This window comes from Phalacrocorax carbo, chromosome 16 (assembly GCF_963921805.1).
Source record: "Phalacrocorax carbo chromosome 16, bPhaCar2.1, whole genome shotgun sequence".
NCBI classification, from domain to species: domain Eukaryota; kingdom Metazoa; phylum Chordata; class Aves; order Suliformes; family Phalacrocoracidae; genus Phalacrocorax; species Phalacrocorax carbo.
In genome coordinates this window covers 2,283,769-2,303,680 of record NC_087528.1, presented here as the reverse complement: position 1 = coordinate 2,303,680, position 19,912 = coordinate 2,283,769, and the positions used below count along the sequence as shown (strand labels likewise).

General features: G+C 59.1%; 3 protein-coding genes across 6 annotated transcripts in view; 2 read left to right on the top strand and 1 right to left on the bottom strand.

Moving 5' to 3' along the window:
• The first annotated feature begins 967 nt into the window (after positions 1–967).
• NHERF1 (NHERF family PDZ scaffold protein 1) lies at positions 968–11,154 on the top strand. The gene is made up of 6 exons (XM_064466783.1): positions 968–1,432; positions 7,548–7,709; positions 8,498–8,651; positions 9,259–9,299; positions 9,841–9,939; positions 10,058–11,154. Exons 1-6 carry the CDS (start codon positions 1,040–1,042, stop codon positions 10,220–10,222), a joined length of 1,014 nt encoding a protein of 337 aa, XP_064322853.1. The 5' UTR covers positions 968–1,039; the 3' UTR covers positions 10,223–11,154.
• A 1,769-nt stretch (positions 11,155–12,923) lies between these two features.
• Positions 12,924–18,020, bottom strand: NAT9 (N-acetyltransferase 9 (putative)). 2 transcript variants are annotated; one of them, XM_064467496.1, is made up of 7 exons: positions 17,984–18,020; positions 17,271–17,458; positions 16,369–16,478; positions 15,308–15,448; positions 15,039–15,098; positions 14,766–14,860; positions 12,924–14,676 (listed from the first exon to the last, which is right to left on the bottom strand). In XM_064467496.1, the coding sequence occupies exons 2-7, from the start codon at positions 17,345–17,347 to the stop codon at positions 14,530–14,532; spliced, it is 630 nt and encodes a 209-aa protein (XP_064323566.1). In that variant the 5' UTR covers positions 17,348–17,458; positions 17,984–18,020; the 3' UTR covers positions 12,924–14,529. The 2 variants fall into 2 exon arrangements, with proteins under 2 accessions (XP_064323566.1, XP_009500004.2); XM_009501709.2 differs by lacking the exon at positions 17,984–18,020 and having other exon boundaries at positions 17,271–17,724.
• A 123-nt stretch (positions 18,021–18,143) lies between these two features.
• The window catches only part of TMEM104 (transmembrane protein 104), a 46,055-nt gene continuing 44,286 nt past the window's right edge, over positions 18,144–19,912 (top strand). Inside the window, exons 1-2 of one of the 3 annotated variants that reach the window (XM_064467495.1) lie at positions 18,144–18,248; positions 19,794–19,904. In XM_064467495.1, coding sequence (XP_064323565.1) covers positions 19,860–19,904 — 45 coding nt within the window. In that variant the 5' untranslated portion in view covers positions 18,144–18,248; positions 19,794–19,859. Of the gene's footprint in view, positions 18,254–19,793; positions 19,905–19,912 lie in introns of all 3 variants that reach the window. The other 2 variants (XM_064467492.1, XM_064467494.1) reach the window with 2 other exon arrangements.

Here is a 19,912-nt window from a genome sequence, read left to right as displayed (position 1 = left end):
CCATTTGCCAACCTGAACTTCGGCCAGGCCCTGAAGACTGGCAGTGGGGGACAGTGATGGTACCTCCATGCCACCCTCCCCAGGATGATCCCAGGGGGCCACGGGCCAGCTCTGCCCAGCACCAGCAGCCTTGCCATGGGGCCGGAGCAGCCCAGGCTTGCTGCTGCCTTGCTCTGTGCTCAGAAACCTCAGAATCTCACACTCTCATAACCCCTGCAGCCACTTCTGCTTCCCAGGTGGTGAGCGGAGCACTCCGGGGCAGAGCAAAGCCAATTCTCCTGGGGTTTCCCCCATCTTCTCACCCCAGGCTCCTGGGGGTGCTAAGCAGGGGCCGGGAGCTACTCGGAGGAGCGGGGGGGCTCTCCTGCTGCCCCCGCACGGCAGGTACCGGCGAGCCCGGCCTCCCGTGCCGCCTTCCCACGCAGTTTCACTTTGGGTTTGGGTTTTTTTTTTATTTCCCGTTTGAGGTTCCAAGCATCCCTCCAGTAACAGAACCGGCAGCGGGAGCGGTGTTCGAGGAACCGGCCGAGGGGAACGGGCAGGACGGGTCCCGGGGGGCCGAGATGTGCCACGCGGGACGTGCCCCGGGGGAAGTGGGGAGAGCGGAGAGTGTCCTGCCGGCCTCCAGCCACCGTCGGGGGGCAGAGGCCATCCTCGGGGTGGTGGGGTGGTGGTGGTCCCGGCGGGGTGGCGGGGAGAGGCGGAGGTGGCCCCGGGGAAAGCGATCCGGCCCCACGGGGAGAGCAGGGTCCGGCTGCCGGCGCTAGGACCCGGGACGCCCCGGAGGGGTGTCGCATATTTGCATAACCCCACCCCCTTTGTCGCGCGTAACCACGCCCCTCTATTTACATAGCACCGCCCCGCCGATCTCCTTGTTTGGTTGCTCTCGCCCCGCCCCTCTTCCCGATTGGTGGTCGCCCGCCCCGCGCCCCGCCCCCGGCTATAAGAGCGTCGGCGGGATTGGGCGGTGCAGAGGCGCTCGGCGCGGGCGGCACGGACGGTCCCGCCCCTCCCTCCCTCCCTCCGGCTCCCTCCCGCCATGAGCGGCAGCGCGGGCGAGGCGGCGCGGCTCTGCCGCCTGCAGCGGGGCCCGGAGGGCTACGGCTTCCACCTGCACGGCGAGAAGGGCAAGCCGGGCCAGTTCATCCGGCTGGTGGAGGCGGGCTCGCCCGCGGAGCGTGCGGGGCTGCGGGCCGGGGACCGGCTGCTGGAGGTGGACGGCGAGAACGTGGAGCGGGAGAGCCACCAGCAGGTGGTGGAGCGGATCCGCGCCGCCGCCGGTGCCGTCAGCCTCCTCGTCGTCGATCCGGTGGCCGATGAGCAGCTGCAGAAGCGGGCCGGAGCGGGTACCGAGCCCCCCGTGGGTGGCGAGCAGGTCGCCCCGGAGCCGGCGGAGCCCGCGGCGCGGGAACCCAGCGGCGGCGGCCAGCGGGTAAGTGGCGGGGGGGAGCGGGCGATGAAAAGTTTTTTCGGGGGTTTCGGGGATCGTGTCCGGGGGGGGGCGGGGTGTGGCGGGTCGGGCCCTCCCGGGTTCGGCCCCGGTCGCCGCCGCCTTGCAGCCGAGCGAGCGGGAGCAGCCGCCGCCCCTGCCCCGGCCTCCCCCGGGTGGTTTCACTCTCCGTTCTTTCTTTCTCGCTTTGCTTTAAACGCGGCTCCCCGGGAGCACCTTGCTGCTTGGACTTCTTCATTTAAAATTTTCGGCTTTTTTTTCTTAACGTTTTTCTTCCCCAGCCGTGATGGGGTGGGGGCAGGCGGGTGCACGGGGCTGTTTGGACCCGTAACCGAGCAGCCCCTCGTGTCCCCGAACCCTTTGGGCCGCCCTTGCACAGCAGGGCTGGTGAAACAGGGTGAGAAAAGCACCAGGGAGCGAGGGCGGTGGTGAGCTTCGATGTGCGGGTGGGCTCCTGCCCAGGCTGGCGGTGGCTGGCATTAACCAGCTCCAAAATACAACAAAACAACACCTGTGGCTGAGGGTACTTTTGGGGGGCTGTGACTGCAGCTGTGGGTGGCAGTTACTCATGCCCTGAGCATGTCTCGTTTCTGCTGCGGAGCAGAGATGGTGGAGCCCTTCCTGGGCTGGGGGGGACTGATCCCGTCTGTCGGTCCCCATGTACAGACGCTTACTAATTCAGGAGTGTCAGCATTAAGCAGTGCGTGGGAGTTAGTGGTTGCACAAAGTGATGTAGAAAGGTGAGAAATTGAGAAATAGCTGACCTTTCCTGCCCAGAGCGGTTTCTAAGAGATGCTTTGGGCTGCTGGAGATAATACTGTGTTTTATTTACCCAGCGAAAACATACATTTGTTGCTACAACAGAGATGTGGATGGTCTTCCTGGGAAGCAGGCTCCTGGTGTCCCCAGTGGGGGGGGACCTTCTGGGGACCTTGTATGACCTACTCCTGAAGACCAGCCGTGGTGACAACCAGTGGGATGGGCTGAGCCCCAGCTCTTGGTGCTGGGGAAGGGTTGGTGCCTTGGGGCTCCAGGTGGACTTTGGTGCCTCACCAAGCTGTTGTCACACATGGTTTTGCTGAGCATCAGGTGTCTTTATCAGTTTTGTCTCCTGTTGGACTTCAGCCTGGTGCCGGCTGCCTTTTGCCCCCAGTTGGCCTGTTCCGCTGCAAGGCACTGGTCTCATCACTGCCTGGCTAAAGCACTGCTCCAGCACCTCCCTGATGGGCTTGTTCAGGTGGGAGCAATCAGGCTCTGCTGCTGTCGCTGCCCCACTCGCTCCCCCCATGGCACCCCTGGTCCCTTGGGTCTGGCCCCGTGCGAGGGGAGCGTGCCTGCCCTCCTGTGTGTCACAGTGCCAGCGAGACACTGCTGCACTTTCCACTTCCAGATATCTCTGTGGGCTGTGAAAAATAAAAGGGATGTAGTTAACGGAGCTTGGGTGAGTCCCCTTGCCATGCCTGGGGGGCTGAGGACCTGTGGTCCCCAAGGGGGACAGAGCCCCAATGTGCTGCGGGGCAGCTGCCTGCTCGCAGGGGCTGAGCTGGCCGGAGTGATGCAAAGAGCCTGGGAAGCTGGGGATACCCCCCACAAAGCCCACGGGGTATCTCCAGCTGGAGCTGGGCTCGGTTTTGGAGGGCAGGCTTGGGGTACAGCCCACGCAGAGTTACTGTGAGCAGTGGCTGCCTGCACGGGAGCAGGAAGTGGGTGGCATGGGGTGACATTGCCACATGGCCCTGGATGCTTTCTCAACAGGTAGCAGGAAATCTTGCGGCTGGGGGTGGGGGCCGGTGCTTGCGGAGGGAGAGCAAAAGCAAGCAGGTCTGGAGACATCGCCCCAGCCGGGCATCCACCGAGCGGGGTGGGAAGATGCCAGGCGGGATGCCAGCCAGAGCGGGCAGAAAGGGATTTCTCTGGCCAGTCAGGAGCACAGTGGTGTGTCTGCTCCCTGGCCACTGGTGGGCAGCCGGTGCCTGCTGCCCCGTCCCCCTGCAGCCCCCGACAGCCCTGTCCCAGCCCCTGGGTTGGTGGGATTCCCCCGGGGATCACTGTGGCGGGGCATGGGAGGTGCACGTGTGTCATGGTCATGTTTGCTTTACCTGGCTGGACTTGCCTTTATTTGCTTAGCGAGCTTGGAGACGCTGCTGGGAGAGCTGGCTGGCAGTGCCGGCACCCTGTGTGAGGCCGAGCGAGGGTTTAACATCTCCCACCTTCGGGTGGGATCCAAACCCTGCTGGGTCCTGCATGGTTGGGGCACCCCTGTGTCAGGGGGCTCGGTCACCCCCATGACCCCCTGTAAAACCCTGGGTGTGCAAATCCCCCTGATGCTGGGATGGGGATTTTTGAGCCTCCCTGAAGGCACCTGGGGAGCTGATCTGCGTGTCCCTCTTCTGTGGGGCTGAGCCGGCGAGGTGACAGCTTTACACCCCCGGGGCCAGCCCTGTATCCGGGGGCCCTGCGCTGCAGCATGACCGTCCCCAGTGCTCAGCTGGGAGCCGTGACAGCTCGTCCTCCCCCCGCCTGTGTTTCCGGAGGTTTCAGCTACTCGGGGAGTGTCCTGAGAAAGTTTCATGCAAACCGCCTGGCGTTAGCGGAGCAGCACTGCCGGCTGCCAGCCCCGCACCCTGGCACAGGCTTCAGCTGCTTTTACCAGGACAAGGCTTTTGCTACCAGCCCCAGGCTTCCCTCTTGCAAATTTAGTGTTAAATTAGAGCCTTCCTTGCTAGCGATGTGATGTATAGCCTGGGTGAGGCTCCCAGGGCTGGGTTTTGGGGTGTAATAGGGAGCAGATCCCCCTGTTTGGGAGCATTGCACTGGGGGTAGCTGGTGTCTAATTAGGAAATGAATTAAATTTCCTCTCAAGGCAGCTGCATGAAAAGCAGCTCAAGTCAAACAAGACGTGACGGGGATGCTGCGAGGAGGCTGCTTTGCATCCCCTTTGTATGAAGCCCAAATGCGTGCGCCAGATTTCGAGACCCATGTGAATTTGCTGGCCCAGGCATCCTCAGAGCCGTTGTGTTTCTCTTTGAGTAACCAGGAATGCTGCTGATGATGGGCTTGTTGCTGCTTGTAGGGCTGCAGGGAGTTTCCCAGGACTTGGGGCTTCAAAAGCTGTCCTGAGGCTGCTGTTGGGGGACTGGGAGCTGGGGAGCGGGTCCTGGCACACTGTGCAATTGGGGTCCCTGGGGCTGCTGGTCCTTCTGGGTGCCAGAAGGTGCTGGGGAGGGATGGTCTGGCACAATTCTGGAGGGAGAAGGGTCCAGATGTGATGCTGCTGAGCTCCCAGTCTCAAGTGGGCATCTTTGCAGGCAGGAGATGTGCACCCCTGGGTGCAGCGAAGGGTGGCACAGGCTGCCCATGCTGGGGGCTGAATCTGGCTTCTCCTGCTGCCCTCCCTGCTGGTGGCTGTAATTGCTCGTAAGGAGGCTCTGCCAGCTAATCCGTGCTCCAGCGCAGCGGGAGGGCTACTGGCGTTGGAGGGGAGGATGCAAAAGCTTATAGAAATTAGGGGCATTTCCCTTCTGCTGTCCAGCTCCCGGCCCTGCAGCTGTGGGGCTTCTCTGCATCCCAGGTGTTGACCCCAAAACCTCTCCCTTGCATCCCTTCTAGCCAGGGGGACTTTGGGGCTGGAGGGATGCCCTACCATGGGGTGCTTGCGCTGTGGACAGGCAGGGTACGGCTGCTGGAGGATCAGATGCATTTACATTTTTCTGCTGGGCAGGCAGAACGGTCACTGCCTGTAGGATTTCTGCTGGCACAAGGGATTTGGGGAGGGCGAAGGCGGCCTGGCATGCTGGGCTGGAGGAGCTGCCAGCTGCTGGGGGGGGCATGCTGGGGGGGGCCAGGTCATGGCTTGGCCGTGTTGCCTTTCACTGGGTGCTCCTGCCTTTGCCGGCTGCCTTTGAGGGCTCGGTGCCTCCATCACTGCTATGACCTGTGCCCTGAGGCACCTGTCCATCCTGCAAGGCAATCCCCCTCATCCTCCCCCAAATTCATGGCCCCAGTGTCTCTGGGAGCACAGGCTGCCAGGGCTTTGTTGGTATGGGTGGGAGCAAAGTCCTCCCTTCTCCTCGCCTGGGAGCTCTGCCAGCACTGCTTGCCGGGTGCTCCCTCTGGCTTTGTCCCGAGCTATCGACGTGGAGCAGCCCTGTGGTGCTGCCAAGGGCTCTGGGAGTGTGGGTGCTCGCAGAGCCTGAACCCCCTTCCCAGGGCTGGGCCAGGGCAGGGACCCAGGGAGGTGCTGCCTTCTTCCAGGTGCCACCAGCTCCTGCTTTTTGGCCTTCCTTTGGGTCTCCCCTGCCCCAACCCCTGCTAGGGATTGCTGCCTGGGTGGAGGGTGCAGCTGCAGCAGCCTGGGTACCCTGTGAATGTGCTGCCACTCGGGCATAGGCACTGCGGAAGAGCCCGCAGCCCCCCGGCATGGGGAGGGCACCAGCGGGTAGCTGGGGTGAAATCAAGGTGTCGCAATCCTCCACCCAGCCAGGGAACCTGCTGCCAGGCTGCAGAGGAGACACCACCGGCTCCTCCGGGTGCAGCAGGGCTGTTGTGCTGGGCATTGCCCAGCTGAGCCGTGGGTAGAGCGGGTTCTGCGTGACTGCCAGCGCTGCGGCATCCCGGGCTCACCTTTGCTCCCCGGCAGACCCAGCTGGGTGCTTGCATGCACCTCCCTCCCCAGGGCCTTGGGGAGCGGTGCTGGGGCGGCAGCTGGCCTTGACCCTGTAGAAACGTGTTGTGCAAGAGGATGAGGTTTTATCGCAGCATTGGGCTTAGTAATTGCAAATGTGTCATCCTGGCCCGTGTGGGACCCAGCGCCGCTGTGGTGCTGCCAGATATGGGGTGCAGCACCCTGGGGACCAGGCTTTCCTGGTGGGGAGCAAAGGGGATTTCATGGTGCTGTACAGGGGGTGAAGAGCAGCGTGGTGTGGGTATGGGAGGTGAAATTCCTGCAGGACATGTCCCCAGTGATGCTGTGGGTACCAAAGGAGAACAAAAAATCTCAGAAGAAAGAATAAATATTAAATCCCCTGGTGAGGAATATTTCAGCAGTGTGGCTTGACTGTTGGGAGAGCCTGACCAGAGCCCAGGAGCTGGTGGTCAAGGCAGGACCAACCCATTTCACATATAAATATGTAGAAGTGGTGTTCGGGTGCCGGGGTCAGAGCAGTTCTGATGGCGCTGCGTGCAGGCGGCTGGTTCACATCCCCTGGTTCCGCTGATGCTTCCCAGGCATCCCGCTCCCCACCAGGCGAGCAAAGGCGGCTCCTATTTGCCAAACTGCTGGGGATGTTTCTGCTTCCCTGCTGCTGCAGTGTGGGGAATCGTGCTGTTAACAGGCTCGTGGGGGCCGGGTTTGGGGCCAAGGCTGTCCAGGTTGGGTTCCCTGGCTCTGGGTGTTGGTGGATCTGTGGGTCGGGGTGAAACGGGTGAAGACGAGCTGGGTGTTGCCTCCTGGAGAGGTGAACGTCCCATGTCGTGCTGCCCTGGTCAAGCTGGTTTCTCTGTTTTGCAATCACAGAGGGTCGTGCCAGGGCGTTGGGCTGTGCTTTGGTATCAGGGCTGCTCTGTTTGTCTCCCTGCTCGAGCTCCTCACTTGAGCCAGCAACAGCTGTGGGATGCTTTGGGGTGGCATGGCAGGGTACTGCTGGTCCCACCGCTGGATTTGCTGTGGAGGGGGGCCAGAGCTTGTGAGGAGGTGGTGGAGGGGATCTGCACCAGTGGCTGAGGCTTTTCAGGCAGCAAAAGGCTTCCCGAGTGGGGTGGGGATGCTTCCCCGCAGCCTGGGCTGCGTTTCCTCCTCCACCTTCACGTGGCAGTTGCAATCCTGATCCTAAAAGAGAGTGATCTAGGGACAGACATAATAACATGTTGCCTTAATATTTGCTGCAATTAGCATGCCCTGCACCTAATTAATTAGCCAGAGCCTGGGCTTATAGGGTGTTCTGGCACCCTGTGTCCCAGTTCAAGGTGTCTGTGGGTGCAGGTGGCCACCCGAGGATGGTGTCCCTGCCACCCAAGCAGGTGCCTGGTGGTCCCAGGGCTGTCCCTAGGTGTTGGTGGGGTCCAGGAGCAGCTTTCCCACAGGCTGTCTCTGTTGCAGGAGGAGCTGCGGCCTCGGCTGTGCTGCATGAAGAAGGGCCCCAATGGCTACGGCTTCAACCTGCACAGTGACAAGAGCCGCCCGGGACAGTATGTGCGCGCCGTCGACCCCGACTCGCCGGCTGAGGCGGCGGGGCTGGCCCCCCAGGACCGCATCATCGAGGTATGCCGGGGCAGGGACGGGTCTCCCCAAAAAGCTCAGCGCTCCCTCGCATCCCGGGGCGCGGGAGGGCGGTGCCCTTTGCAGGGAAGGTGCGCGGTGTCCCTGCGCTGGCGGTGACTCACGGTGCAGCCACCCGACCCGTGCCATTCTGCCGGTCCCCACCCAGGGGAGCAGCACTGCAGAGGGCTTGAGCTGAGCTCTAATTAGCTGGCTGTGGGTTAAGCAGAGGTAGTGCTGTCCCCTGCCTGGAGCAGGAGTGTCCCTGGGCTGTCCCCGGGGTGAGGCAGGCTGAGAACAAGGTGCACGATGGCCCCAAGCTCTGCTGCTGGCCATGACTGGAGTGGGGGCGGCGAAGGGGTTTGTGCCAGCTGGGGTGGTGACCTGCGAGGGCAGGGACCGGCTGAGCCCCAACACCGCTGCTCACCAGGGCATGCGGCTCTTTTTGGGTGAAGCTGTGGGGTCTCTGGGGACCACGCCATGCATGAGGGCTTTGTGCCTTGCCTGCACTGCCCATCTCCTGCACCAGCCCTGGGTCCATGCCCTGCCAGGTGCTCCCTGCTAGCTTTGCCCATATGATCCCATGCTAATCACTCGGAGGAAAATCTGCTTTTAATGAGGTTTTGCTGGCTTCACCGCTAATCCCGGAGAGGCCGCAGATACCTGCGGGGGCTGTGTAGTGGCTGTGCTGGGGTTGTGACTGGTACTGAGGCTGGTACCCAGCCCCTCTGCAGAGGTCCCAAGGGACGGATGTCCTCTGGCTGCAGCGGTGATGTGGTCCATGCCCGCAGGTGAACGGGGTGTGCATGGAGGGCAAGCAGCACGCCGATGTGGTGGCAGCCATCAAGGCGGGCGGTGACGAGACCAGGCTGCTGGTGGTGGATGTCCTCACGGATGAGTTCTTCAAGAAGTGCAAGGTGGTGCCCTCTGAGGAGCACCTGGCAGGTGGGCCGGGGGCTGTGCTGCAGGGAGGGGAGTTTGTGCCACCTCTGCTGGCTCTGTGTCACCTTGTCACCAAACCTGGGGGTGCTGGGGGAGTCCCCGACCGGTGGAGGTGTCATCACCCTGGGGCCAAGCAGGGTCACCCAGATTTGGCATCTCCCTGCCCGGCTGAGGGCCCCATGCCAGGGCAGCGGGGCTGACGTGGGCTCTGTGGGAAGGCAGGTTTATGGCCCCGCGTTGTACTTTGGCAAGGTTTATGGCTCGGGGAGCGAACAGGCAGCAACCACCCTTTGCAGCCTCAGCTCGGCTGTGGCCCCCTCCCTGCTGTGTGACGGTGGGCCCTAGGAAAATGGGGGTGGGGGTGTGTGTGTGTCTCACTGGGCTCCACATTGTGGCTGTCATCGTGGGGATGTACTTGGTGCCTGTCAGCGTCCCCCTGCCATGCTGCAGGGCTGGCTGTGGGGGGTGGGCTAAATCTGGGGGCCTGGCCAGACTGTGGGCAGTGTTGGGTGAGCGCTGGCCATGTGCAGCTTTGGGCACTGCTGTGCCTGCTGGGCATGGGGACAGAGCAAATGTGTCCTCACCCAGCGCCCGTGTCCTCACCCTGCAGGTCCCTTGCCAGAACCAGTTGCCAATGGTGATATAGGGAAGGTAAGAACGCCTCGTCTTGCTTTTCATCCCATCTAAGCCAGTCCCTGGGCAGGGACCCTGCCTGTTTAGGTGTCCCCCGCCCGTGGGTGGGTGATGCCACAGGGGACTGCAGTGCTCCCAGGCTGCCACACAACAGCAGGTCCCACTGGGAAGGGGACTGGGAGCCAGTGCCTCCCTAGAAGGGGTTACCCATGGGGCTGAACTTCGTGGAGGTGGCTGCAAATGCCTCCCTTCTTCCTCCTCCATCCTCATGATGCTGCAGGGCTGGGAGCCCTTGTGCTGCAGGCAGGTAGCATCCAGCCCTGTAGCCACCCTCCTCCTCCTCTTGCTAAAACCAGGGCAGTCAGGCCAAGGTTTAATCCTTCCTCGCCCCGGATGGGCTGCACTGAAGGTATTTATGAGCCTGGAGCTTGTAGGGGATTATGTGTGGGGAGGATGGATTTTGCATCTCCCCAGGTGGGAGCTGCAGCTCCAGGGACTGTTCCCAAACCCCAGGGCTGGAGCGGTCCCGCTCATGCTTGCTCCCTGCTCCCCTCCACAGGAAAACGGTGGAGAGCCGCGGTCCAACTCGGTGTCCGAGAGCCCGTCCAGCCCTGGGCCGCTGGCCATGTCCCGCAGCCCTAGTGAGACCCACAGCGAGGTAAGGCTGAGGATTCTGGGGGAGGTGGTGGCTGGAAAGCGGGGTCCGGGCTGAGCCCCCACTGCAGGGCTGTGTGTGGGGACACACGTCAGAGCTGACGCAGCCTCTCACCCCCCAGCCCAACGCACGGGAGGGTGACAAGCGCCATTCAGCACCTGGCTCCCTCCTGGACCTTGACATCCCGCTGGCGGTGGCCAAGGAGCGGGCGCACCAGAAGCGCACCAGCAAGCGGGCGCCCCAGATGGACTGGAGCAAGAAAAACGAACTGTTCAGCAACCTGTGAAGGCCCCGGGGTGGGGGTGAGGGCCCACCGGCCCCACCCTGGCGTCGCACCCACCTCTCCTGCGTCCCCCTCCTCCTCGCTGTGGGCTCCTGGTGGGGATGCGGGGCTGCTCCCCACCACCCTGACCTGAGGGATGGGGCTCAGCAGCCGGTGAGCATCCCCGCAGCGGGATCCTAGGCGGTGGTTTTAGGCTAGAGGGTGCCAGGGGGTGCCGGGGAGGCTGCCCCCTCCTGTGAGCCCATCCCCAGGGTGCTCCTCCAGCCCTGCCTTGATGCCCTGCACACCCCGGGAGGCACAAGCAGGGGTCTGGGGGGGGATTGGGGGTGGCCTGTGCCCCACACTTCTAATCCCTGCTGTTCCACCACCTCAAAACCAGTCTCTTTTTGAGTTGTGTCCCCCCACCCAATTGCCCTTTAACTGCAAAACCTGAGGCTTTTAGTAACTTTTAGCAAATCCCACCTGCCCAGCCACAGAGCAATTCCTCCCCGGGGTCTTTGATCCCCACCTGGCAAGCTCCGTCCAGTGACCCTGTCCCTTCACATCCCCCCAGTTGCAGCGGGTGCAGGGAGGGATGTGGGTGCCCAGTATAGGGGGGAGCCCCCAGCACCCTGCCCCTGGGGCTATTCTGGGAGAGGAGAGGGTGTCCGGAGCCAGCACAGCAAGCAATAATTATCTCCTTTGCTCTTGCTCACTCCTGGAGACAGAGCCGATCAGGGTTTGAATCTGACACTGTTTAACTTAAAGGCTTCTCATAGACTTTTTTCCAAAATAAGTTTTCCAATCACACTGGTGTTTTTTTCTTTTTTAAATGTATTTTGTGGAAATTCTTCCTGTGGATGTTTTGTTCCTGTGTTTTGCGATCGGGTATTGTCGTACTGTCCAGTTAAAGATAAATTCTGTTTATCGGAATAAACCTTCCTGACTTCGCGTTGTCCCGTTTTAAGGCTAAATCCTTCCAAAGCCCAGGGACGCACGGAGGGCTCCTTGGGTGCTCACCGTGCTTGTGGGGCTGGGGGAAGAGGCAGGTAATGCTCCCAGGGGCAGGGGACACTGGACTGGTTTGGGTGCCCCCTCAGCACCCAGTGGGGCCAGGCTTGGGGGATCAGGGAGGGACTGGCTGGTCCCAGCACAGGTTAATGCCTCGGGGTGATTAAAGGGCTTTAATCCCTTGGGGAGCGTGGGGGGGGGGGGGTGATGTGAAGCTCTAATCTGTGTCTGCTGGCCTGGTTGGAGGGCAGCAGTTCTGCTGGAGGCAGCCCAAATCTGCACCTAACCCCTTGTGGGGGTGTTGGGGTGAGCCCAAGCCCTAGGGCTGCATCCTGGGCTGGGGGGAGGCAGCAGGGGGCGGTGGGGAGAGGGCTGCTTGTCCCTTGGACAGATCTCAGCCCTGGCTGGGGAGTGAAGCAGGGGAAAGCAAGGTGGAGGGGTGTTTCAGTATGGGGTTGTTGATGGTGCTGTGGCTGGAACGGGCTGGGGGCACAGCACAGTGGGGCCAGGGTGTCCCCGGGCACTGCCACCCTGCCTGCTTCCTATTGTTTTTAATGGGATTAAAATTAATATTTTAATGTCTTAAAATAAAATTACAGGTTATTTTTAAGCCTGTACGGGGCAGCTTATACATGGCGAAGCTGCCACAGCGGGCAGGCACAGGGGCACGCTGTGGCTGTGCAGGGCTGATGGCACTGGGGAGGGTGGGGTGGTGGCTGCCTGGGGGCAAGGCGGGGCTGTGGTCTCAGCAGGGGCCATGGTGTGCTGTGACCCGCAGCCCCGGCCTCTGCCCAGCATCTTCGCCTCCTCCCCTTCCACAAGCTCTTGTTTCGTGCTCCAAACCCCCAGACAAGCTCCTCTGCCTGAGCAGGCGAGTGGTCACGGAGGTCTGCAGCCCAAGTGACACCCAAGTGACAAAGTGCCACCAGATCTGCAGGGGACATGAAGGCTGTCACTCCCACCTGGAAGCCTGAGGAGCCCATTTTACCCTGCCTTGTCCTCCAAAGTCACATCCTCTGCGGCAGCGCTGAGCGGAGGTGAGCTCCTGTCCCCACGGTTCCCACCCTCCCCCCCTCAGGCCTCGCTGCGTGGGACGGGGTGCAATGCTGCGGGCTAGGGCTGCCCACGTGGGGCAGGAGTGGGGGCACCCGGGGGCTCCTGGGAGCATCTCTTCCATTGCTGCCTGCTTGGAGCAGCCAAGGGGCTGGTTCCCTGTGGGAACCCTGGTTGAGCCCCACCAGGGTCCCCCACTCCCAGCCTGGGAAGGGCTGTGGCTCTGGGACAGACCCAACTTTGTTTTGGGTTGCCAGGGCGAAGGCTTTTCCCAGCCGCCCATGGAGGCGGGGGAGCGTGCCGGCGTTGCCAGGGGACTGGGGATGCCAAGCAGGGCGCTCGCAGGCTCCGGAGCAACCGGCCGGGTATGGGGAGCCGCCAGCGGCAGCATGATTTCACTGTGCCCCCCTCAGCCTGGCAGCAGAGGTTGAAGGAAAGGACTTTTCCCACCTTGGTCACCTTTTAGGGGAACAAATCCCACCCCAGCTACGTCTCTCCTGCCACCCTGACCTTGCTCCTTGGGCAGAGGGATGAAACGCTCAGTGGAAGGAGCACAGAGCCAGCAGTTCACCCAGCAGGTCTTGCAAATCTCATTCTAGGGGACAGAATTCATTCCTGCCTGCAGCAGGTGATGGAGAGCATGAGGATTAGTAGCCCTTGCCATGGTAATCCCAGCTGGAAGTAGAGCTGCTCTTTACTTTATTACAGTACAAAGCTTTTGCTACAACTAAATCCACGCTAAATACTTGTTGTTTAAAATACCGTGATACACTGTTCCCACGCTTGGTTTTAATATTAGTCACATGAATGATGTATTTAAATGAACTAAAATTGGAAAACTAAAACCCCCGGGCCCTGAAAATACAGGCCCAGCAATACTAAAAATTCCACTGCCTACCAATCTCTGATAAAAACATCCCTGGGCAAACCTGAAAGCTATTACCTGGTACTCTGTAATGGCAACAAATAATTTCTGGTCTAGAATTAGCCATTATGGCTGCTATTACAGTGGGAAAACAGGCAGGAGCCTCAGTTTTCCTCCCTACCTTCTGTCCTCTCCCCTCAGCAAGATTCCCTGCTGTAGAGAGTGTGCTGCGGAGGGCAGGAAAGGTCAGGCTAAATAACTGCATTAAAAAGTCTGCCCGGTGGGCGTCAGGCAAGCGCTTCTTCAGTAGATCTCATATATATCACAGCAGAGGCTGCTGGCTAACTCCTGCCCTAAAGGTATCTGCCCCCAGTAAGAGATATTCCCCCCACCCCCCATTCATCTTACTGGAGAGCAGCGAATGGAGCCTCCAGGCTCAGCAGAGTAACTCCTGAGCTCCTTGAAGAAAGGGATTGCTCCTGTGTCTCCTTTCAGTTGTGTTCTCCTCCTCCTTGCTTCCACAAAACCTGCCTGGTAAAATGAAGTGCAGCTTCCCTTCAGTCAAGGCCTGAGGTTTCCAGATCCATGCTCTTAACAGGCAGCAGCATGCCAAAACATGGTCCTGAAACTCAGTGAGAGGTTTTGTCTCAGCAGCCTCCTGCAGCTGCCAGTTCCCCCCGTTACGCAGCCGTCGTGGCGAGGCTCTGTTCTAGGCTCCATCGGCTGATATCAATAATTCTCATCATGTTAACAAGCACTTGCCGTTTGGTTGTGCTCACCCGCACCTGGGCCTCTCACTTCCAGGACCCAGCGGTGTCCCCCTGCAGCCCAGCACACCCCAGAAAATGCGGGTCAAGGAGTCTCTGCTGTCCTTACAACTTCTAACCACCCTTTCACCAGCCAAAGTGAGCAGCTGAGCCCCACTGCTCCCAGACAGCTCTCGGGAAACCTCAGGTTTTTGTCAGCTTTTCTTTTTTTATTCAAGAGAAAACAGACTGAGCTACCAGCACACTGAAACTGCTTGTTGAAGAGATGAATCCTGCTCTAAGGGCAGTGGAAGAACGAGCAGTGGGTGCTGCTTGTCCAGAAACTGGTCGCACCAGGAATCAATTAACTGCTGGTGATTTTAGGCTCTGCTGGAACAGCACATTAAGATTAGAGTCACTCCTATATAGTCATTCCTGGCCTGTGAATTAGTGGCCGTCCTCCAGGTCTAAATTTCAGGCAGTGTTCCCGGCTGATGCAACAAGGTGCAAAGTTGACAAGGTGACAAAGTAACCGAAGGAGACTGCTCGGAACAGTCAAGTGCAGCGTTTGGCTCGCTGGTGTCCTCCACACCCAGACCTCACAACAGCATCCAGTTCCTCCCTGGACACCAGGCCTGTGCGTCTGGATGCGCCCGTCAGGTCTCCAGCACCCCAGCTGGCAGCTTCAGTTCAACGTAGCTCTTCTCCTCCACGTGGTTTGTCTGTTCCAGGAGCCATCGTCTCTCCTGGTCACTGACGTCCAGCCTCAGCGTCACCTCTTGGAAAACGCTGTTCACAGCAACCTGTACCATACAGAGGAAAACCAGCTCAATCCCAGCACAGGGCAAACGCTGCTCACGTTCTCTGGGTAGAAGACAGGCTGTTACCGCACCTCCTTAAAGTGAAGCTTTTTGAACATGCAGATACTGGCTTCATTTTCCTGACCAATCTTAGCCTCAAACTTAGTGATCCCCAGCTTTCTCACTCCTGCAAAAGAAATCAGAAAGCATTTTTTTACCTGCTTGGCTGCCGTGTCTATAAAGGCACAGGACTCCCATTTCTGGTGCAGATGGTGCCCTTAGTACCCTGTCTGTGTCACTGGGAATATGTGCTTCTAGATCACATCCTGACTGTGCTCTGTTCCCTTGTGCTGAGCCGCCCTTACCGTAGGACATCATCATCAGCGTCGCCTCCTTGCCAAACCCTCTGCCTCGGTAGCTGGGCTCTGAAAGAGACAGCCACAGGAGTCAGCATCTGGTTCTGGGAGACAAATCAGCCATGCTGGAAACTCAGAAGAGGCTGTGACCGTGACCAGCAAAGGAGCTGAGCAGCCATGGTAAGGCAGGGAGAATAAAAAGCTGCTGTACATAACATCTGTCTGCAGCTGACTTCAGCCACGGTGACAGAGGCCCCAGCTAGGAAGCAGAACTTGACCTGCAATCATAATTTCGATCTCGCCCATTGTCGGATCCTCAGTGTCAGTGAGGAAGAGATTCACGTCCCCCACCATGCAGTCCTCATCCGCACACGCCTGCCCGGACCACCGCTCCGTGTCCAGCACAATGAAGGTGCACTCTGCGGGAAACAAAAACATAGCGGCATTCTCAGGGCAAGCTGAGAATTATTCACAAATTACTGAAGGATGAAATTAAAGGCATGCAATAGATAGAGGAACACATGCTAACAGTGAGGAAGAGCTAATAACTGCGCCTCCCGCGCCAAGTGTGCCTGCTCCCATCCCTAGAAATATAAAAAATATTCTGGAAAAAAAACCCACGTTGTGAGGGTGACATAGACACCCAGGCTAGAAACAGCCTATTTAAGGAGCAGGAAAACATTCACCCCATGACCGAGGTCCTGCTTTGTCTCACTCTGCAGCAAGTTTGGGCAAAGATTTGTTTGGTGCACAAGGGACACAGACCTAGTGATTCACCTCATCCATATTATTGCTGCTTTTAGTAAGGCTTCTAATGCCAGCTAAGAGAAATGCTCCAGACTGAGGTCTTTGCCAGCCTCAGTATTTTGCAGCTTGCTGTATTTCTACCAAGCTTTTATGGGCAGTGATTAATCACGTGTAGGAGAGCCAGGGAACCCATTCAGTCAGCACAGCCCAACCAGATAGTTATAAAGTAATTTGATTTCTCAAGGAAAAATACAACCCCCTTCCACCCTTTTATGACCATCGGACCTGGGGAGTGCTGACTGTGCAGCAGCAGCTCAGCAGATAATGCTGGGGGAAGCACATCACTGTTATCTTTGAAAACCACATAAAAAGCACACCAACAGCCCTGGACATTATCTACTTCCCTGATCATGTACCAGCTATAAACAGAAAGCCATTTCAAAGCTAATGCTGTAGAAGGTCTCACATCCCCTCTGCTTCAGCAAGTAGAGCCTGCTCATCAGGTGCTCTCAGCCCACCGTGGGCCCTTCACAGGACAGAGGGACCTGCTCACCACTCCCACCCACCCTTAGAAAACGTTTAAGATCCTCACTGTCTGCGTCGTCCCGCCAGCTGCGCTGCATCTCGTACTCCTGCTCCAGGCTGAGTGGTTCAGAGGCGGTCAGGCGCTGCAGCTCCTCTGACTGCATCCACTCATGGTACCTGACAATGGGACCCAGATCCAGGTCGCTGCCTGAGCTACAGCACCGCAGGCTGATTTCCACAGCTCTAAGGATCAGGCTGTCACAAACCAGGTCTGGAAACACTAGCCTGGCATTTACGGCAACTTAAAAGTATCTGCGAGCCCCTCTCCCTTATCTAACACGGGAATCAGTGTTCTCTGGGGAAGTTTAGCAAGTTTGTCCGTCCTGTGGCTTTGTCTGAAGAGCACCCAATGCAAACTTGGTGTTTTTAAAAGTACTGAGCATTGAGTTCTGGAGCATTTAATCCTGGCTGGGATAGATACAGCATCTCTTGGACACTGACAAAGAGACTAATACTGGCATCTTTGTGCCGAGGCTGCAGCTGCCCAGGCCAGTACTTTACAAACTGCCTGTGCCTCTGCTTCTAATTTATCAAACATCCATCTGGCTTTACACACTGAAGTTTTGCTCTTCCAGCGTCATTAGGGAAAGACATCAACAAATGAGAGAACTGTTGGCAGTTCACTCACAGCCAGGTATTTCCCTTCCCATGGGTACACAGTGGCACAGATGAAGTTCTCTGTCAGCAGACCTGGTAAAGAGCACAGACCTGCCAGGGATGTCTGCTGTTGGGTATGGAGGACAAAACTGACTGCCTTTCTAAAAGTGTTCTTTCTGCTGTGCAGTTCCCAGGGCAAAAAAGGCCCTGTAACTGTCAAGGCAGCACCCTTTTGGAACACCGTACTCCCTTTAAAAAGGGAAGTGATATCAGACCGTGTGAGAGTATCAGAGGAGGACACAAGCCACGTACCGGGGCACATGTGCAGAAGTGTATGGCACCAAGGTCACCCTCTTTCCTTGCAGGACAGTGTTCTGGTTAATCTTCATGGCCTCTGTGTTGAGACAGAGACCCAGCACACCGCTCCGTGCCTCCAGCGAGGCCAAGGGCTGGGGCAGCACTCCCTGGAGCACTTCGGGAGCCCGCAGCGGCTACTCTCGCTGTGCAGACATGCCCCAGCTCATACCAAGCCCTCAAACAGCAACCTTCCCGTGTCCCCCCACCCAGCGCAGGGCTGTATCGGCGCTGAATGCACCCAGAGGCCCAACAGAGGCCCAGGGTCTGCCCTGGCAGGGGATATTTAACAATTCATGACCCGGGTGGTGGTGGAGATGCCCTGCTCTGACCCATGGTGGGCCTCGGGGCTGTAGGGAGCCTTGGGGGGCATGAAGGGAGATCCAGGGAGCTAAGATTGGGGGGGGGGGGGGGATGAGGGGAGATCGGAGAGCCTGAGGGGAGACCCGGGGTCTGAGGGGAGATCGGGGGAGCTGAGCGGAGATCGGGGGGTCTGAGAGGCGATACAGGGACGGGAGATCGGGGGCTGCGGGTAGCCTTGGGGCCATCCGGGGGCCTGAGGCGCGATAGGGGGTCCTGAGGAGCGATGGGGCGGGCTGCGGGGAGCCTCGGGGCCTGAGGGGAGATCGGGGGTCCTGAAGGGAGCCCCGGGGACAGGAGGAAGCGCCTACCTGCCGCGCCGCCCTCCCGCGCATGCGCAGAGCCCCGCCCACTCCCGCCCCGAGTACTTATGCCACCGCCCCGCCCTTACACCGCCCTCCCTCCCTTGTCGATGTTCACGTGACTCCGGCGCCCAATCACGGTGGGCACATTCACCCCGCCCCCTCGCCCTGCCCTTAGAGCTGGTCACGTGCGCGGAAGGTCCCCGTGGGCGACGCGTGCGCCGTGAGTGCCCCGCGAGGAGAGGGGCGGGGCCGCCGGCGCGAGCCGCCGACGGTGAGGTACCGGCGTCCTGGTGGGGGGGGGGGTCCCGGTGTGGGGATGGTCCCCGTGAGGGGCGGGTCCTGGAGGGGAGTCAGGCCTGAGGGGATCGGGGGGCCTCGGTGGGGCGGTTGCGGGGTGAGCCTGGGGGGGATCCCGGTGGGGGGTCAGGACTGTGGGGGGGTCGGTTCCGGTGTGGGGAGGTGGGTGTGTGTCGGGAGGGATCCTGTAGGCGGGGGGTTGGGGTGAGGTTTAGGGGGGTTACTGTGAGGCGTGCGGGGGGTGTCTCCTAGGCGGGTGTGTGGGGTGAGTCTTGGGTAGGTTGCCTTGAGGGTCCCTCTGAGGGGTGAGGCCTAGGGAGGGGTCCCACAGGCGGGAGTTTGGGGTGAGGCCTGGGGGGGGGTCCCGGTGTGGGGTGGTGGTGATCTGGAGCGGCAAGGCCCTGCCACGGAGGGGTGTGGGGGCCCTCGGTGTTCTAGGGGGCTTCTGTGGGCCAGGGGTATTGCAGGCCCTGGGGGAGCCGGGAATTGGCAGGGCTGAGGGCTCTGGAGGCCTTGGTCGGCTCTGGGCCCTGAGGTGGGTGCCCTGCACAAGCAGCCTTGCCCCAGCCGTGTCCCGGAGGTGTCTATTAGCGTGCCCGTGGTCCTGCTGCTTTCTCTTGGCTCACGGAGCTTGGCTTTGGTGACTTGAGCTGAGGTCTGTTATAAAAGATGATGTTTGGCCCCTTCTCCTGAGGGCCGGTCTGGTTGTGACCAGTGAGCCTAATTGATTTTTGTCATCTAGCATGTGCGTGTAAGCTTACAAACGACTTGGGTTTTTTAGTAGTGCTCTTAGCTTCTGAAGTTTGTGCTGATAATTTGTCCCGGTTGGCATGGCGAATTAGGAGCACGTGTAGAAGCATGAGGAATTTGATAAAGCTCTTAAACAGTTCAGCTACACCTAATTTTTTATTGACTCTGAAACCTTGCAGAAGACTTACATTCTCCCTCTCCCCTGTAGTTTTTTTAAGACAATGTGAAGTTTCCCAAAGACTTCTGCTTTGGAAACCTTGGTACATGTAACAAGACTTCTTGGGGTTTTTTTCATAGGTCCAGTATTTTAATTTGTCTGCTTGTTTCTTTACTTGAGATCATGAGGAGAGACTGTAGGCTGTTTTTTTTATTGCTTTGATTTGCAGGAGGCACGTGATCTCTACGAGTAGTAGCTGCATGAGAAGCAGCGGTATGAGATCATCCTCAAGGCAAGCATTCTTCCTCTTGAGGTTTTAGCGACTGAAACAGCCCCTCTGGCTGTTTGGGGAAGGTGAAGTTTCGTCATCACGTGCTGTGTGAAAGGGCAGGGCCTTTTGGTTACTTACTTTCGAACTAGTTTAACAGATATGAGAACTTTTCAGCAAAGTATTGAACCAAGTGTTGCCAGCGAGTGGGGTTTATGTGTCTGAAGTGCAGGGTCCTGCTGAAATCCGCTTTTGTTGATGTCAGAAGGCTGATGTGCAAAAGCTGACTCATGAGTTCCTCCTCTTTCCAACACAGCTAACACAACCTCATGATGTTTCCCTAGGTTAAAGGCAACAGAAGTTGAAAACACCCTCCTCGCTTTGCTCTGAGTCTCCCCACTATCTTCAGCATGGCTGGTGGCATTACTGACACTGGAGAGCTTTACTCTCCCTATGTAAGTAC

What these genes read in the sequence shown, in the direction of transcription:
- NHERF1 (XM_064466783.1), top strand. Translation starts at nt 1,040, where the DNA reads ATGAGCGGCAGCGCGGGCGAGGCGGCGCGGCTCTGCCGCCTGCAGCGG. An exon ending in CCCAGGACCGCATCATCGAG is followed by an intron (nt 7,710 to 8,497) that starts GTATGCCGGGGC and finishes CCATGCCCGCAG; the next exon opens with GTGAACGGGGTGTGCATGGA. An exon ending in CCAATGGTGATATAGGGAAG is followed by an intron (nt 9,300 to 9,840) that starts GTAAGAACGCCT and finishes TCCCCTCCACAG; the next exon opens with GAAAACGGTGGAGAGCCGCG.
- NAT9 (XM_064467496.1), bottom strand. Translation starts at nt 17,347, where the DNA reads ATGAAGATTAACCAGAACACTGTCCTGCAAGGAAAGAGGGTGACCTTG. An exon ending in GATCGAAATTATGATTGCAG is followed by an intron (nt 15,099 to 15,307) that starts GTCAAGTTCTGC and finishes TGTCTCTTTCAG; the next exon opens with AGCCCAGCTACCGAGGCAGA. An exon ending in AAAAGCTTCACTTTAAGGAG is followed by an intron (nt 14,677 to 14,765) that starts GTGCGGTAACAG and finishes TGTATGGTACAG; the next exon opens with GTTGCTGTGAACAGCGTTTT.